Consider the following 18,289-nt stretch of genomic DNA (forward strand, 5'->3'; position numbering starts at 1 on the left):
CTGCAGGTTAAGCTGCTGCCTGTGATACCAGCATCCCAGTGGAAGCTGATTTGAGTCCCCGCCAGTCCACTTTGGATCCAGCTCCCTGCTCATGTGCCTGTGAAAGCAGCAAAGGACGGCCCAAGAGATTGAGCCCCTGCACCCATGTGGGAGACCGGGAAGAAGCTCCTGGCTCATGGTGGTCTGTCCAAGCCCCAGCCATGGTAGCCTTTGGAAAGTAAACCAGCAGATGGAAGATCTCCCTCTCTCTCTCCTTAACTCTGCCTTCAAATAAATAAGATAAATTGAAAAGAAAAAAAAACTAATCCACTAAGCACTAATTGAGCATCAGCATGGGTACCAACAATATCTGGCAACTGCTAACCAACCTCAGGAGAGTTTCTCAGCAGAGATCCCAACTGGTAAAGCTTCTCTATAATGTATGTAAATGAAATATATATATATATTAATTAATCTGATAACTATTGATATAAGTTTTTATACACAGATACATAGAATACAATTTAGAATACATGAATGACAACAGGTAGACCAATTACTTTATCCCATGCTTTGTACAGTTATAATAATTTTGTATACAACCTAGTTACTGAAAAACTTTTTCATACAAAGCATTTGAAATTAGTATCTTAGCAATACAAAAGTTTCACTTTGTAAATTCACATTTATTAAATAAAAAAAGAAATTAGTATCTTAGCATAAGTGAGCAAATATTAACAACTTCTCCTTCAAACTTTCATGGGGTTCTAGAATGAGCACTATAAATATTGAAGACATTGGGCATGTTTTTCCAAGGCTTACGATAACTGGTGATAAAAGAGTTCATCTAAAAGTTAATACTTAGGTCATGTTCATTTTTGTGTTTTCTGTGACCTAAGTTTTATTTTTTTATGAATTGACTTTAAGGACACACCACTTTCAGCAAATATTTATCTATGTTAAAAATTGCCAAAAAGTCTTTATTGAATATAAAAATATCAGGAAATACCAGGAACCTTCTAAGTAAGAAGACAAGATGAACATCCTTGGAAAATAGGAAACAAAATCCTTGAGTGTTGCTTTAAATCATACGGTATGCAGAAGTATCCTCAGTGTTTCAGAAGGGAGGAAGTCCATCGGAGCTGCTGGGAGGTGAGAGAGCCTGGAAGGGACGCTGGAAACCGAAGTCAAGGGTTTGGGAAGAGGTTGGGATTTCAGTGAACAGACGGGGAGAGGCCACTGCAGGGAAAGGTTACAACATAAAAGGCCACGTGTTGTCACAGGACACCAAAGCAAGTGACCACAGCCAAGTTAAGTTGTGTGAGGGAATGGAGAGAAATATAATTAGATAGCTGGTCAGTCGAGTATACCTGTGTTATATTCTTAAAGAGCATTCTACTGGAAATAAAAAAGGTGTTGGGACATTAGGGCAGGTAATGGGAGTGTATCAACACAGACTTAGCTCTGAACTTCCATCCGTGAAATTAAAGACCCTACCAGAAGGTGACTAGATGGTCTATTTTTAGATGGTCCTGCTCCCAGAAATAAACATCCATCATTTCTCTCCTGACGATGGTCGTTTACTTTATACCAAGACGTCACCCTATCTGTGAGAATTTTATGTAAACATTTCACAGAGGGATCTCCTTAATGATAGGGAAAACTAGTCCACTTGTGTATGTTAAGAATGTAAAAAATAGTCATACCCCTTTAAATGAAATGAAATGGTTTCTCTTTCTGGGAAAAAAATATAAAACTGGTATTTCTGTAGATTTCAGTCCAGCTTATTAATTTCATGCATTTAATGTATATTTCATTCATGATCTGTCCATCATATTAGAAACTCCAATGCCATTGGCATATATAACATACTGGCTTCAATACTAAACTGTGAATTCAAAAGCTTGTGTGAGCCAAGTGCCATTGTTCTTAACCCCTAGCTTCAGCCAGCTGCTTGCAAGTTCATGGTGAGAATGGGGAGACTGTTACTACCCACAGAAGTTAAGGAAAAAAAGCTATGCCAATGGAGGTCGTTGTCTGGCCATTCTATGACCTTGAATGCCACATCCACATAAACAAGGCAATTTTAAGTGTTCAATGTGCCTTTCCAAGATAGAGTTGGCTGTGTAAGCCCCAAGCAGTAAATTCTTGACCTGCCCTAACTGCACTTGAAGTCCATTTGTATTTGTAAAAAATCTTGGGGCAAATTTAAAATACAACACCAGCAGGCTGGAAAACTATCTTTTTTGTTCAATATTAGAAAGATTGAATTTTGAGGCTAGCATGTTTTGAGATATTAGATCAAATTATAAGCCATTCTTCTAGAAAGTGAAACTTTTAAAAAAGCTTTTTTTTTATGTCTTACGTATCAAAAGTATGACTAGAATTCAATACCTTTCCTGAGTTAGTCTGATTATATGTCAGAATAGAGTGGAATTTTCTAACTTGATGCTTTCTGTTTCAACTCATTTTATACCTTCAGAGTCAATAAATGAAAGAATTGGAAAAGTGAACATATAATACACATCTCTGCCTGCGTAGGTTTTAAGATGTGTGGTTTAGGCTGGCGCAGTGGCTCAATAGGCTAATTCTCCGCCTGCGGCGCCGACACCCCAGTCGGGGCACCGGATTCTGTCCCGGTTACTCCTCTTCCAGTCCAGCTCTCTGCTGTGGTTCGGGAGTGCAGTGGAGGATGGCCCAGGTCCTTGGGCTCTGCACCGGCATGGGAGACCAGGAGAAGCACTTGGCTCCTGGCTTTGGATCCGTGCAGTGCGCCGGCCGCAGCGGCCGTAGGGGGTTAACCAATGGAAAAGGAAGACCTTTCTCTCTGTCTCTCTCTCTCACTGTCCACTCTGCCTGTCAAAAAAAAAAAAAAAAAAAAAAAAAAAAGTAATTCAATTATGTGATAGACATATTCTCAATTTGTAAGCAAGGTTTCAAAACTGTTGCATAGAGTATTTTTATATCACTGAGATTATGCATAGGAATTAAAATCCTGGGGGCTGGCACTGTGGTGCAGCAGGTTAAGCTGCTGCCTGCAATGCCAGCATCCCATGTGAATGCCAGTTCGAGTCCTGGCTGCTCCACTTCTAATCTAGCTCCCTGTTAATGTGCCTGAGAAGGCAGTGGATGATGGCCCAAGTACTTATGGCCCTACCACCATATGGGAGACCTGGATGAGGTTCCAGGTTCTTGGCTTCAACCTGATCAAGACTTGGCTTTTGTGGCCATTTGGCGAACTAGTGGATCAAAGATCGATCTGTCTGTGTCTCTCTGTCTCATGTTTGTGTGTGTGTGTATCCGTATTCTCTCTGTAACTCTGCCTTACAAATAAATAAATATATTTTTAAAAAAAGAAAATGGTGACTAGATAAGAAGCTATTTTTCTTTAATTAACATTGGGGCCGGAACTGTAGCTCAGTGGGTTAAAGCCCCGGCCTGCAGCACCAGCATCCTGTATGGGTTCTGGCTCAAGTCCTGGCTGCTCAGCTTCCCATCCAGCTCCCTGCTAATGCACCTGGGAAAGCAGCAAAGGATAGCCCAACTCTTTGGGCCCCTGTACCTGCATGGGAGACCTGGAAGAAGTTCCTGGATTCTGGCTTCAGATGGGCCCAGCTCCAGCTGTTGTGGCCATCTAGGGAGTGAACCAGTGGATGGAAGACCTCTCTCTCTGTCTCTGCCTCTATCTGTAACTCTGTCTTCCAAATAAATAAAATAAATCTTCTAAAATTTTTAAGAAAAAAGAAAACTGATATTGCATTGCTTTCTTTAAAAAATAGTGTTCTGTTTCTTACATTTTCCAAACTGAAAGGTAATGTCTCTTTTTTGTTGAAAGATTTGTTTATCTGAAAGTCAGAATCAGAGAGAGACAGAGAACAGAGACATCCATCTTCCATCTGCTGATTCACACCCCTAGATGGCCACAGCAGCTGGAGCTGGGCCAGGCCGAAGCCAAGAGGCAGGAGCTTCTTCCAGTCTCCCACGTGGATGGCAGGGACCCCAGCACTTGGGCCATCCTCTGCCGCTTCTCCCAGTTCATTAGCAGGGAGCCAGATTGGAAGTAGAGCAGCTGGGACTTGAACCGGCACCCATAAGAGATGCAGGCATCCTAGGGAGAGGCTTTACCTGCTATGCCACAATGCTGGGCCCCAGGTGAAAGTTCCTTGAAAAGAAGAACTTGGAAGTTTTTCCTCTAGAAAATTAACTTTTGCTTGGTTTTTATTTAAAGATATGTTCTTTGATATTTGTTTTCACCAGCTAAGGAATGATTTTAATGTAACAGACCAAATGAGATAATTGGTTCTTGATAAGAGATTGAGTTGACTGTGGGGAGAAAAGCAAGGATGGAATGGGAAGAGACTCTTTGCTGGTTCTCTGTCACTTATATAAATGGCAGATGGAATGAAATGAAAAGGCATCGATAAGCTACTCTCATACTCCTCTGTCGTGAAAGTGACGCACCCCCATATATATTCATCTATGCGTAGGAGGTTTAGGAAGTTTAGCGCATAAAGCCTTTACCTGGACAATAGTACTGGGCCTCTAGATACCATGACTGAAGAGATTTGTAACACTGACAGCTCTGTGAAACTCCTAACGTATCCTTTGCATTCGCTGTGCTGTTTGATATGTGTCACTCAGGGTGTGACAAGTCACTTTGCTCTTTCTAAGTATCTTATAGAGCAATCCAGATGCTGTAGTGCGTTCTTAAGTTTCACACATTGACTCAGGAAAAATAAACGATGTTATTGTATAGAGCAGAGAGATGTCAGAGATAAAATTAGAGATAAGTAATGAAGCACAGTAACAGAGATAGGGAAAATACACATGGAGCAGGGTGGGAGGGAGAGGGAGAGAGAGACAGAGATGGAGAGAGAGAATCTCTTCTGTTTACTAGATTGCTCCCCAGATGTCTGCAGTGGCTGGGGCTGGGCTAGGCTAAAGCCAAGAGCCTGGAAATCCATCTAGGTCTCCCCTGTGGTGCACGGACCACTTCTGCTGCTTTCCCAGGTGCATTAGCAGGGAGCTAGATAGGAAGTGGAGCAGCTGGGAATCAAACCAGCATCCATATGGGATGCTAGTAGCAGTGGCTTAAATGGGTGCACCACAGCACAGGTCCATAAAAAAATCGGATTGAAGTAGGCATATGTCTGCTAAGATTTTGTTTAATGTTTGCCTAAAATTCATAATGTGGTACTAACATACTGAAAAAAAAATTCTGACGTAAGAATTGTAGCATTTCAATTGGGTATAGCTTCTTAAGTACTTGAAACATTTCTATTTTTTTAAATGAAATTAGAGAAGTAATTGTGACCTATGCCAAGTGGCAAAGTGAGATGTTTTGTTGTTGTTGTTAGGAAATCTTGGAGGCTACAACCCAAGTCTAATTTGTGGAGTAGAAGCTTTCTGTACATCTAGATAGAACTTTTGACTTTCTGTCATGAATACAGTAAAATACTAGATATTCAGACACAGACATTTTCCCAGTTCTTCTTTTTCTCTCAGTTGGGACAACTAATTTAAAACCAGGTTTGATGATAAATTGTCATAGTGAGTATCATGGGCTCATATTCATCTTAAGATTCCCACATATTTTGAATTCCATTGTAGTAATGCCAATTCTTATATAGCATCTTTTAATTTTCAAAATATTTTCATATATACTATCTAATACTATCTTAGAATGTCTAGTAAGGTTGATATGTTTTCCCTGCTCTGAAAGTGTAAATGAGCTCTAGAAGGTTATATGGCCTTTCTTATGATTGTAATTTGTTTATCATTAAAATATTAAAAATTACTGTTCTAGATAATTTTTAGAGAATTTTGTGAAAAGTATATTTTATTTAAGTTGTGCCATGATTCTATTAGCTTTTGGAAAGTGAAACTTTTTACATTAAGGAGTTTTAATAAATAGCAAATAGAGAAATCATTAAAACAAGTAACATTTGAAAATGTGCCAGTATTTCACAGATATTAGAATGAAAATATAATTTCTAGGTAATTGGAAAAATTTTAATGAAGGTGAAAGATATATATGGAAAGAACCATTTCTAAAATTTACTTGCATATAAAGTAAATATTATAATGAATAAAGAACTAGAAATTATACATACACATTTTCTAAGGTTTTACTTTTAAAATTCTCTAACAGTTTTGTTGAAGTATAATTTCTCATAAAATTTTTTTGTGTACAGTTCAGTGAATTTTAGAATTATACAATCGACAGCAATTTTTGGAACACTTCTCTTACCCCAGTAAGAACACGTATGCTATTTACAAATACTCTCCATTCCTACTCCCAGAAAGGCTGCTATTAATCTATGTTCTAATTATTTGCCAATTATGGTGCATATTTTCTTACATCAAATGTGGTGTTACACTGCTTTTATTTTCTGTTTCCATTATTGTAGAGTTAGTTCAATGATCTAAACACCCCATTGTTTAATGTCAATAGTATCACCTCCTTTTTCTTCTTGAATTTTCAGCTAGTTTAATGGCAACGTTATGCCTTGCCCCACCTTTGTTACTATATTCAACTGCTAGAGAACAGAGTGTTTCCTAAACATAGAACCTAAGCCAGCATCCAATAGGACTGGGAAGGTATCTGGCAACAGGAGAGTATTGGGAAATGGTGGAGAGGAACCCAGTGTTTATGCATTTATGGAGTCTACTGATTTGTTTACTGATGTTGCTAATATCTTATTATGGACCTTTGATCTATTTTGGTGATTCTGGTTAGAACTGATGGTAACCAGGTGAAGATGACTCCAGCAGTCTGGCACTGTTAACCTGATGGGAGAGGACACTAGCATTCTCAGTCCAGGGCTGGCATGCATGTTCATGCTCACTCTTACATTCTCTCTTCTTAATAGAATTTCTTTGTATTATAGAGCTGTCATGAGTTCCATAGGTTACCTCAAACTGTAGGAGGCATGGGTTAAACCTCCAATTATAAACCATTACCAAATTGGTCCTAGGTAGGTTACAAATCCCTTTCCTCCCAGGTCAGAGGGAGCCAAAAGAAATGACTTCATGCTTTGCCACATTATGCAGATTGCCTGATTAAAATTTTGTGCTATTCCATTTAGAGAAAATATTTGCCATTCCTGTATTGCAGCTATTAGAATGATGAGGACTCTGCCTAGATTCCCTTGTGCCTTGGAGCCTATTTTAATGTTCTTTTGGGGAAAGTTAATGCTATTTTTATCCAAAGCATGTTCTTTGAAAGATAATAACACAGAGAACACAACAGAAACTGATCCTCTTTGTATGCTGGGGCTGAGAGAAGAGAGGGAATAAAATCTTTATCTCCTGGTAGACCGCGCACACACTGGAAACTCAATGTCATGCTTTCAGCATGAACCATCATGATTCCCTAAGCTACCTTTAGTCACTTAGGGGTATTTCCTCTTTGAATTTTGTCCCAAGGTATTACGCCATGTTTGTTGTGCCATTTCCACAAGGTTAGAATAATCTGCATATAAAATGCCTGGGTGTTAAGTCAAATCACAGATACACAGAATTCTCCAACTGCAATGAGCCCTTAGAGATAATATAGCTGGACTTCTCACTTTCTGAGTGGTGGCCTAAAGCCCAATGATGTTCTAGAACCATTCAATTATATAACTTCCTAGTGAAAGACCCATGACGAAGAGGCAGGTTCCCAGGGTACGCTTTTCTCCATTTACTTCTTACCTTTGTTCTGGAGCATTACCTTATGTATAAGAGAGTGTAGTGCAAGGAAATGTAATTCAAACCATGTTATAAAGGATTCTTGCGTAATAATTAACCATGTGATATTGACAGTTTAAGCCTTGAATTTTAGAAATCATTTTAATTATGTAGTCCTGGAAGTCATTTTCTTCCAATAAACCATGAACTCTTTTTTTTTTTTTTAAAGAGATTTATTTATTTGAAAGTAAGAGCTACAGTGAGATGGGGTGGGGGAGGAGGGAGGGAGGGAGGGAGATAGAGAGAGAGAGAGAGAGAGAGAGAGAGAGTGTGTGTGAGTCTTTGATCTTCTGGTTCACTCCTCAAATGGCTACAACGACCAGGGCTGGTTGAAGCCAGGAGCCCAAACCTACATCTGTCTTCTCATAGGTAGTAAGGGGCCCATGTACTCCTGGCTATCTTCCACTGTGATCTAGGTCCATTAGTGGGAACTTACAGAAAGAGGAGGAGAGACAGATATCTTTCATCCAGGGTTCATTCCCCTAATGGCTGTAATGACCAGGGCGAGGCCAGACCAAAGCCAGGAGCTTCCTCTGGGTCTTCCACACGGGTGGCAAGGGCCCAAACATTTAGGTCATCTTCTGCTGCTTTTCCACATGCATTAGTAGAGATCTGGAATGGATGTGGAGCCACCAGGACTCAAACCAGCGCCCATGTGGAATGCTGGCACTTCTGGAGGCAGCTTAACCCACTGCACCAGAGAGCTGGCCCACTAAAAATTCTGAATGACAAGGTTAAATATATGAATATACAGCCTAAAGACCAACTCACAGCCAGTGGTAATGAACCAGTTTTAACTTTACCCTGATCATTACCTTCCTTTCAAGGAGGTTTTAAGAAAAGGCATGTATTTAAATGTGGCCAGCAAATGTGTCTTCAGAGTGCTTTCGAATGCTGATGACATTGCCTGTCATCTTCAGGGTAGTGTTATCTGAGCATTACATGCAGCCTGACTTAACATCCATGTTAGAAATTCCCACCTCTGTGCTGGCACTGTGGTGTAGTGGGTAAAGCCTTTGCCTGCAGCGCCGGCATCCCATATGGGCGCCGGTTCTAGTCCCAGCTGCTCCACTCCTGATGAGGCTCTCTGCTGTGGCCTGGGAAAGCAGTAGAAGACGATCTAAGTACTTGAGCCCCTGTACCTGCTTGGGAGACCTGAAAGAAGCTCCTGGCTTCAGATTGGCCCAACTGCAGCCATTATGGCCATTCAGGGACTAATCCAGTGGACGGAAAATCTCTGTCTCTCCCTCTGTATGTAGCTGTACCTCATAAATAAATAAATAAATAACCTTAAAAAAAAAGAAATTCCCAATTCACTTTGTCCATGTATACAGTCACCCAAATGTCCATATAACACCTTGCATGGAAATAATATTTAAGTGTAAATGAAACTTTTACTAATTCTGATTTTTAACCCACACAGTATTCTTTGTGAAAAGAATATCTTATTTTTTAGATTTATTTATTTATTTGAAAGTCAAAGTTACACAGAGAGAGGACAGGCAGAGTGTGTGTGGGGGGGTCTTCCATCCGCTGGTTCACTCCCCAATTGGCTGCAGTGGCTGGAGCTGCACCAATCCGAAGTCAGGAGCCAAGAGCTTGTTCCAGGTCTCCCACGTGGGTGCAGGGGCCCAAGGACTTGGGCCATCTTCTACTGCTTTGCCAGGCCACAGCAGAGAGCTGGATTGGAGGTGGAGCAGCTGGGACTCAAACTGGCTCCCGTATGGGATGCCAGCACTGTAGGCAGCAGCTTTACCCGGTCCGCCACAGCGCTGGCCCCGTGGCAAAAAGATCTTGAGAATTAGCATTTTTTCATTTGTTTTTCCTTTCTAGGAATATGGAGAGGAAAACCATTGTGGTGCAAGTGTCAACAACAGTCTTTTAGAAGTAGCTCCTCAAACCTTTACTTCTTAGTGGCACTGAGATAGTGTGGGGTGGAGACAGGAGTGGTAGAAAGCGACATTCAGTTTCTGGTGAGTCATATTTTGAAAATTGTGCTCGGCCTGAAGAGACCATTAAACTAAGCACATATGGACAAAAGAAGCTAACACTGACTGAGTGGTTATTGCACACAATAACCACTTTTATTTCATCTTTTTAATGTATAAGGATCATGCCCATATTACAGATGAGGAAACATAGCAAAGAAAGTTTGGAGAACTTGACCAAGATCACAAGCCTGAAAATGGCTCAGATATAAACAAAGGCATTCAAATTGCAGATCAGTCACACTCTCATCCTGTGCATTTGTGCACCTAGAATGCTGGGATAGCCTGCAGAGGGAGACAAATCTTTGGCCTGAAGCTTGCTCCAAACCTGCTGGGCTAGCAAGGATTCCTGGGCAGAAGAAAATGTGCATTTCTCTTCTCTTTCATCAGCTTCCTTTTATACTGAACATTAACTTATTTGAGTGGCAGGGAGAGACAGACAGACGACAATTTACTTCCTAAATGCCCAGCAGCAGGGAACTCAATCCAGGTCTCCTGTGCAGGTGCCAAGAACCCAACTATTAGAGACCTTGCTGCCTCCCAGAGCCTGGATCAGCAGGAAGCTGGAATCAGGAGTGGAGCCAGGGCTCAAATCTAGCACCCCATTATGGGACATAGGAGTCCCAACTGGCACCTTAACCTCTGTGTCAAACACTGGTGCCTGTGCTTTTGTTTGAAATTCAACTAAAAGGAGCTGTGGCGCAGCGGGTTAACACCCTGGCCTGAAGCACTGGCATCCCATATGGCCGCTGGTTCGAGACCCGGCCGCTCCACTTCTGATCCAGCTCTCCTGTGGCTTGGGAAAGCAGTGGAAAATGCCCAAGTCCTTGTGCCCCTGCACCTGCTGGGAGACCCAGAAGCTCCTGCCTCCTGGCTTTGGATTGGCACAGCTCTGGCCATTGCAGCCATCTGGGGAGTGAACCATTGGATGGAAGACCTCTCTCTTTGGCTCTACCGCTCTATGTAACTCTGTCTTTCAAATAAATAAAAATAAATCTTAAAAAAAATTCAACTGAAGGGACACAGCATAAGCTGCTGTGAGTGGCTTGGGTCAAAACATTTGTTCAAATGTTTATAGGTAAGCATGTTGGCTCCTCTGAAAGAGAATTTTATGCTTCATCCTACTGGGTAAAGGTTTCTGGGCAGGGCGACAGTACAAGGTGGGAAATTATAACTAAATGCCCGTTCAGTGGCACACTCTCATTTAAGATCGCAGTCACTCAGTGCAGTCACTGATGTTACCCTCAGCAAGAACTAGGGCTCAGAGCGCTTGGTCTCTCTCAGCTTCTTAGGCAACCTGCTTAAGCAGAGTTGGAATTCAAGTCCCACTCCGTGAATGTAAAGGCTGAGTTCTCTTCTTCTAACCTGCGCACAAGTCAAAGATCTGTTTTCATCCCTAAAGAGATTAATTCTTACCTTAGGCCTCTGAACTACATCCGAGGTAAGGCAACGAACAGAGGAAGACTTTACTCCTTTCCCTCTGCATTTTAGGACTGACACTGACGTGGCTCATTTTCATGGCATCTTCCCTATCTATTGAGATTTCTTTTAGCAGGGAGTTTTCATATATTTTGTTTTTATCGTGAACTACACTGAATTCATTTGTATCACACTCATCTGTCATCTTAAAAGAAAGCATTTCACGCAGTAGAGGGCCTTCGGCGGTTAAAGGCATTTTCAAATTATCTATTTCCCTTCTCAGCTGTCAGGCGGCTTCACAAACACTGGCAGCAGACCAGGACTCATTTATTGGAAGGGTCCTCATGCTCCCTCCGGACGAACTTGGCCCATTAGTGCCCTCTCAGATCAACTTGAATCTGTACGCGTGTGCATGAACAAAACACTTAAGAACTCTGCTATGCCTGCAAATGAGGCAGGACGTCACTCACACCTGAAGAGGGGACCATTACACTTCAGCTGAAAAACAAGAACAGCTCGCCATGTTACTTCCCCAAAGTTTCCGTTAGTTCCCAATAACGTGAGCTATTGGATAGTGTCTTGAGGGTATTGCTGTTGGAGAGCACTAGATGCTAGTGCCCTTATATGGAAGTTAAGTGTTTAGTGTTTCCTTACAAGTCGTCCTGTTGGAATTTCTCGTCCGTGTGAACACAGAGCAGCAGCCTGTCTGAAGTATGGCACTAGGGAGGACTCAAGCCTCCTCCAGAGCCGCTGGAGGCCACCTGGGCTGCCAAAACAGCATGGGTGCTTCTAGGGCTCCCCAGTTAATGTAAGGTTTGAGATCAAAGGGGATTAAAACCATCATACATGCTTGAGGAGAGAAAACAAGTTTCAAAATCTCTCCAAAACGAAATCTGGTGACAATGGTCTCTTTTTAACTGGAAAGAGGGGAAAGAGTGCTAGGGAAAAAGAGAAGAATTAGCAGGAGACAGGTCAGCAGTCTCCTAGGACAGGGATAGGATCAGTCACTGGAGTTAGCTCTAGAAACGTGTACGGACTAGGATCCCACTTTTGCCCCGCACATTTGAAGTAAAAGTGGAAAAGACATTAGTGTTCATTTCTACTGTTTCGATTAAAGGACAGTAATGGAAAATATACTCAAACACATTATTTGAAATGAAGCAGTACATTGAGAATCAAGTGTATTTTCCTTCTTCTACTCCACGTAGACATATTAATTTGGAATCCAGATAGGTAAAATGCATCCCTTTCCGTGGAGGGAGATTGAATGATAGCTGTGGGCTCTGGATTTTGAACTCAGGTCTAGCAAGGGTTTACTGTGGGGGACACTTAGGCGATTGCTGCAATTCACTGGGGTTTTCCCTGCACCTGTGAATCTGGAGGTAATAACAGTGCACACTGTGCCATTCAAGCTGTGGGCTTTTCTCAGTTGTCCTGTCTGTCTGTCCTGAAGGTCCAGTTGAAGAGTGAAGAATCCAAAACATTTGCAATGAAGATTCTCAAGAAGCGCCACATAGTGGACACGAGACAGCAGGAACACATTCGCTCGGAGAAGCAAATCATGCAGGGCGCGCATTCCGACTTCATCGTGAGGTAAAGGCCCTGCCCCTGGAGGCGAATGACCCCAGCGGCCTCCGCCTCTTCGGCTCACTCTTTATTTATTTTATTTTTTTTTTATTTTTTGACAGGCAGAGTGGACAGTGAGAGAGAGAGAGAGACAGAAAGGTCTTCCTTTTCCATTGGTTCACCCTCCAATGGCCGCCACGGTCGGCGTGCTGCGGCCGGCACATCGCGCTGATCCGATGGCAGGAGCCAGGTGCTTCTCCTGGTCTCCCATGGGGTGCAGGGCCCAAGCACTTGGGCCATCCTCCACTGCACTCCCGGGCCACAGCAGAGAGCTGGCCTGGAAGAGGGGCAACCGGGACAGAATCCGGCGCCCCGACCGGGACTAGAACCCGGTGTGCCGGCGCCGCAAGGCGGAGGATTAGCCTAGTCAGCTCACTCTTAACACATTGTGCTCACAGAAAGAAACTTACTTTTCCATCTAATCTGAAAGAAGTTTACTTTAAAAAATGATTGATTCTTTTTTAGGATGTATTTATTTCTTTGAAAGGCAGGCAGAGTCAGAGGAAGAGACAGGAAGTGAGACCTTCCATCCCCTGGATCATGCCCCAGTGGCACTTGCTGACAACAGGATCTAACGTGAATTTAAGTGACCACTTCTTGAATTTCATGTGTCCATAATTGTAAACTTTAATCTACTTTATGTCATTTGCACTGCACATTTATGACGATAAAAATGTTGCTTGAGAGTCCATGCTCAACATACCAGCCAAATCGGAATTGAGAAGGTCATAGGAAGAAGGTCATGTGGATGAACCCGTTTCAAGGGAAAGATCAGCCCCAGTGGTTTATAAATGTTATTCACTAGCCTTTGGGCTAGGTCTCTCTCATTCCGATAAAACTTTCAGCTTGCAAATCAAAGAATATCATCTGGGCACTCAAAAATCTTTATCCTTTTAAAAGACACTAATACTTCTAATACTGGTTTTCTTGTTTGCAATTTACAGACTCTACAGAACATTTAAGGACAGCAAATATTTGTATATGTTGATGGAAGCTTGCCTAGGAGGAGAGCTCTGGACCATTCTCAGGGATAGGTAAGATATTTCAGAAATTTCACAGAGTGTCTCTAAAATGTAATTCCCCATGATGGTCTGTAAGGAGAGCCAATTATTATAAAGCATGAAAATCATATTTATACTTTATGGATGCTTATATTTCTTAATGTGAACAGGGTCACTATCCATGTATAATTTACTATAAAACTCACTTGGTAACTTTTTCCTGAGCCTCTACCTTAATCTTTGGTTTCAAAATTAACCTGTTTTCAGCCATCTATTTTAGCCCTTAGCTGGTCTTAGGAAAACATGAGCCCACTTAGAAGCAGTATTTCATATAAACAATCTCATTTAGATTTACTTTTCTACCCTTCCAGAGAAAGTAAAGTTTGTCTAGATAATGATGGCTTAATTTTTTAATTATGAAAATTCATTGTGTCTCAATTTTTCATCCTATGTTTATATAACTAGAAAATAATCTTTTTAAAGGTTATTCTATAGGAAATTTTAGGAGATTATTATCTATCTTAAGTGTTTACTTTTTAAAGAAAAAGGACATAATTTTATATTCCTGTGGGAAATCTTGTGATTACTTCCTTTGAATGAACCACTGATGATTCCAAAGTCGTGTTTTGAATATTCACCTTTAGACATCTACAGATGTCTTATTTGTTCCAGCCCTGCCCCCTAGATTCTCCTTTGTTGTGTAACATCTTCCTGAAACCCAGCTGTACATAGCCTTGGTGTTCCCAGAAGCCTTGTAATGCTTGACACTTGTTACTTTGTTGATGTCCCAGAATAGAACAAGTGGCTCTTTATAAAGGATTAATCTAAATGAAATGATGTTACTAATGTTTTTAAGGTACCCTGATATTTTGTACAACATGCCCTTTCTGATCTTTTATTCCCCTGTTTTTAACTTATAAGAGGGAAAATAGGCTTAACAGATAAGTTTATTTTAATGCAGTTTTTTGGGGAAATCCATGCAGTTTTTTCATAATATGCTTGTTCCATGAACATTCTGAAATCTCTACATATAGGTCAAATGGATTTCTCTTTATGATATTTTATCATATTACATTAATATTTTGTCACATTTAAGATAAAAACATACAAAAGAATGCATCATGTTCACGTTAGAGAGAAGCATTACCATCTGTACTAAATTATTATTTCATAGCACATCATTGTATTATTGTTAGTGGGTATTTGAGTATAGATTATGTACCGACCATTATGATAGAACCTGGAGATTCTGGGATAAGTAAAACAGATGTGGTCCCCTCCTTTGAATTTATAACCTACTACACAAAGTTAATTTACTGATTTGTAAAGTAATAAGTGACATATCCTAATGTGGTTCAGCTTTTTTTAGATTACTACGTTTTTATTTATTTGAAAGGTGAAGAGAGTGAACTGGTTCATTCCCCAAATACCCACAATAGCCAGGGCTGAGCCAGGCGGAAACCAGAAGGCAGGAGCTCAGTCCAGGTCTCTCATGGGTGGCAGTGACCCAGCTAGTTGAGCCATCACCTGCTCCCAGTTAGTGCATTTGCAGGAAGCTGGAAATGGGAACCAAGCCAGGACTTGACCCCATGCATTCCACTATGAGATGCAGGCATTCCAAGTGGCATCTTGTCTACTGTGCCAACTGCCCACCCTGTACTATTTTATTTTTGACCTGACATTTTGTTCCAGTGGTTGATTTGAAATCTCCTTAATACTTTTCTCTGATTAGAATAGGAAGAAATACACAGCAAAATTAAAGATGAAAACTCCAATCAACTACTATTACCTTTCTTAACCAGAAGACAGTAATGATAAAACTCATTCTAAAGTCCACTGATAATGCATTACGTATGCTCACACATTAGTATTCAAGTAATTTTTGGAAGTAAATATTATCTCCTATTTTCCCCATTTAACTTGATTTTATGCTCTGTGTTCCTTAGTGCCAGGCAAGGCTTCTGAGCACCTTGCATTTTGATTTGGCAGGGTAGTAACAGGTGGCTATTTGGAAGCAACTTGCTTTGGGAGCAGCAGATGAAGGGAACATATCAGTGGACATTGATTTTTCTACCTTGATCCTTCCCTTAGCATTTTTCTCCCTCTAAGCATCCTCAAGTTTGGGATACAGCATCGCTGAGTTTCCTCCAAGATACCTAACCCCATAAAGAAGCGAGGTCCGGAGAAGTAGTGGCTACTTGTTTCTTCCTAAAAATTGAGGTGCTGAAGCCCCAACATTAAAAGCAGTGAAACCAGGGTGGGTGTGTGGTGCAGCAGTTACGATGCAGCCTGGGATGCCTCCATCCCTCCTCAGGGTTCCTGGGGTTCAAGCCTGATTCACTCCTGATTCCAACTTTGTTTTAATGCCTACAAAGGGAGGCAGGAGGTGATGGGTTAAGTACTTGTGGGAGACCCAAATGAGGTTCCTGGCTCCTCTCTTTGGCCTGGTGTAACCCCAATGGTTGCAGCCATTTTGGGAACAAACGGTTAGGACGTATCTGTCTGCCTTTCAAATAAAATAAACTTAGAAAGAAAGCAATGAAACTATTAGATCCTTGTCCCTTGCCAACTTTATGTATACATGCAGATTTACTGCTTTTATTCTCTGTGATTTTTCTTTTTTCCTCCTCAAGAAATTGTTGGTGGAAAAGCATCATTTTGGATATCCAGGCTCCAATTACTATTGCCACTGACTAGTTTTCTGTTTGTTTCAATTAGAGCTAAAAAAATCTTCAAAACTGTTAGAAGTGAACTGAAGAAATGCCAAGGGAAGGATAATGTTATTATGCTTAATTATAGTGTAAATGAACATGTGTACAGTAAAAAATTATTCAGTTTTCCTTTTGTGCCTGAGTAGCAAGGCAGTGTAGGAGAAGCTGTTCTGAAAGCACACAGGAAATGCGTTGGGATTTATTTGGAGAAAGGCTTGTGTGGCTTTCTTCTTGACTGACATGGAAATACCTCTGAGCCTTAGAGACTTAGCACGGGAAGTCCCTGAGAGCAGCTCAGGCCTGCCCCTCCTGTCGCCTTTGGGCTGGGACCATCACTCCCTGCCTCTCTCTTTGCTCACCGGCATGGGAAGGGAACCCAAGGCAGCCCTCGATTCGTTGTCAGGAAGTACGAATTAAAAAGAGAGCAGCTTTATAAAAACATCATTTGAAAATGATTAAACATTTTCCTGTCTTTAAGCCATGACCTAAAGCATCAGCATAGTTGTCCTTTTTTCTCTGATTTATTCCTTATTAGCTGTCATGTTTTATATTCCAGCTTGTGACTTTTGTCTTCCAAAAGCCCTGGCCCTTTATTTGGGATAAGTTGGTAACATTGTAAGAGTATATATGAATGTGTGTGTATATGTATCTGTTGTAATTCATTTTTCCTCCCTAACTTGTGAAAAATTGCCAACCCCTTAAACTTTCTTAAAACCATGTGTTTAATATAATAATTATACATTAGCATTTATATTAATGCATAATATATAACATTATCACTTGCACACATACTAGTATTCAATGAAATTTTAATCTAGTGAGACTAATCTAGTGAAATTTAACATTTTAATCATTGATCAGAATTTAAAATTTTTTTAAAGAAAACATTCTATTTCCTTGAAAGGCAAAGTGACAGAGTTCTTGCATCGGCTGGTTCACTCCTCCAAATGGCTGCAACAACTAGGGCTGGGCCAGGCCAAAGGAGGTGCCTGGAATGCCACCCAAGTTTCCCAGTTGGATAGAGGCCCAGGCACTTGGGTCAACTTCAGCTGTTTCTCCCAGGCACATTAGCAGAGAGCTGCATGAGAAGCAGAGCATCTGGCACTCAAACCGGTGCTCTGAAATGAATTGCTGGCATTGTAGACAGTGGCAGAAACTGCTATGCCACAACACCAGCCCTAGGTTTTTTTCATATGTAAATTTTTCCTACTGAATATCTTAAATAATTATTTCAGAGACCACAATTTTCAAATGTCAAACATCTGCCTATTTAGGGGATGCTGATTATTTATATTCCATCTAAGATGACTGAATAGATGGCACAGACTATGTCCTTGGAAATACCTTGAATTTTCAAAACTCAGCCTCCTTAATTTTACAGTTGGCAATAAACTTGCATAGAGTGTAACATATGTCAAGTTTTTGCACTTACTAATAATCATTGTTACTAGGCACAGAAAACCCTGAATGTATCATTTGTTAAGAAATATTTTGCCTTTGTTTTGACATGGGAGAGTAAGTTTACTACAAATTGATTAAGCATTGTACTAAAATTTCAAGTCTATCAATAAATACATACAAGGATACTTCGAAAGACCCATGAAAATGGAGTTAAATAATCAGTTTATTTTGGTACCAAAAATTATGGAGACTTTGCATACAATCAGTTTTCAAAAAGTTCATGACATGTATATTAGAAAATTATGCATAGATTTCAAGATTCTTTGCAGCAAAATATCCTGAATTCTGTTTTCCATGAATTTTTTGAAGTACCCCTCTATAATCTAATCCTCTTAAATTGTTATGTACTGCCAGATAACTAGAAAAGCTATTC

At 40.8% G+C, this 18,289-nt stretch overlaps 1 protein-coding gene across 4 annotated transcripts in view; it reads left to right on the top strand.

Moving 5' to 3' along the window:
• PRKG1 (protein kinase cGMP-dependent 1) overlaps positions 1-18,289 on the top strand; it is a 1,368,024-nt gene that overhangs the window by 1,330,060 nt on the left and 19,675 nt on the right. For all 4 annotated transcript variants that reach the window (NM_001082042.2, XM_008269904.5, XM_017348406.4 and 1 more), the window contains 2 exon segments: positions 12,571-12,710; positions 13,688-13,777. In NM_001082042.2, the coding sequence (NP_001075511.1) occupies positions 12,571-12,710; positions 13,688-13,777 (230 nt within the window).

The sequence above is a fragment of the Oryctolagus cuniculus genome, chromosome 15 (genome assembly GCF_051225735.1).
Source record: "Oryctolagus cuniculus isolate XC-2025 breed Fujian yellow rabbit chromosome 15, ASM5122573v1, whole genome shotgun sequence".
Lineage (NCBI taxonomy): Eukaryota > Metazoa > Chordata > Mammalia > Lagomorpha > Leporidae > Oryctolagus > Oryctolagus cuniculus.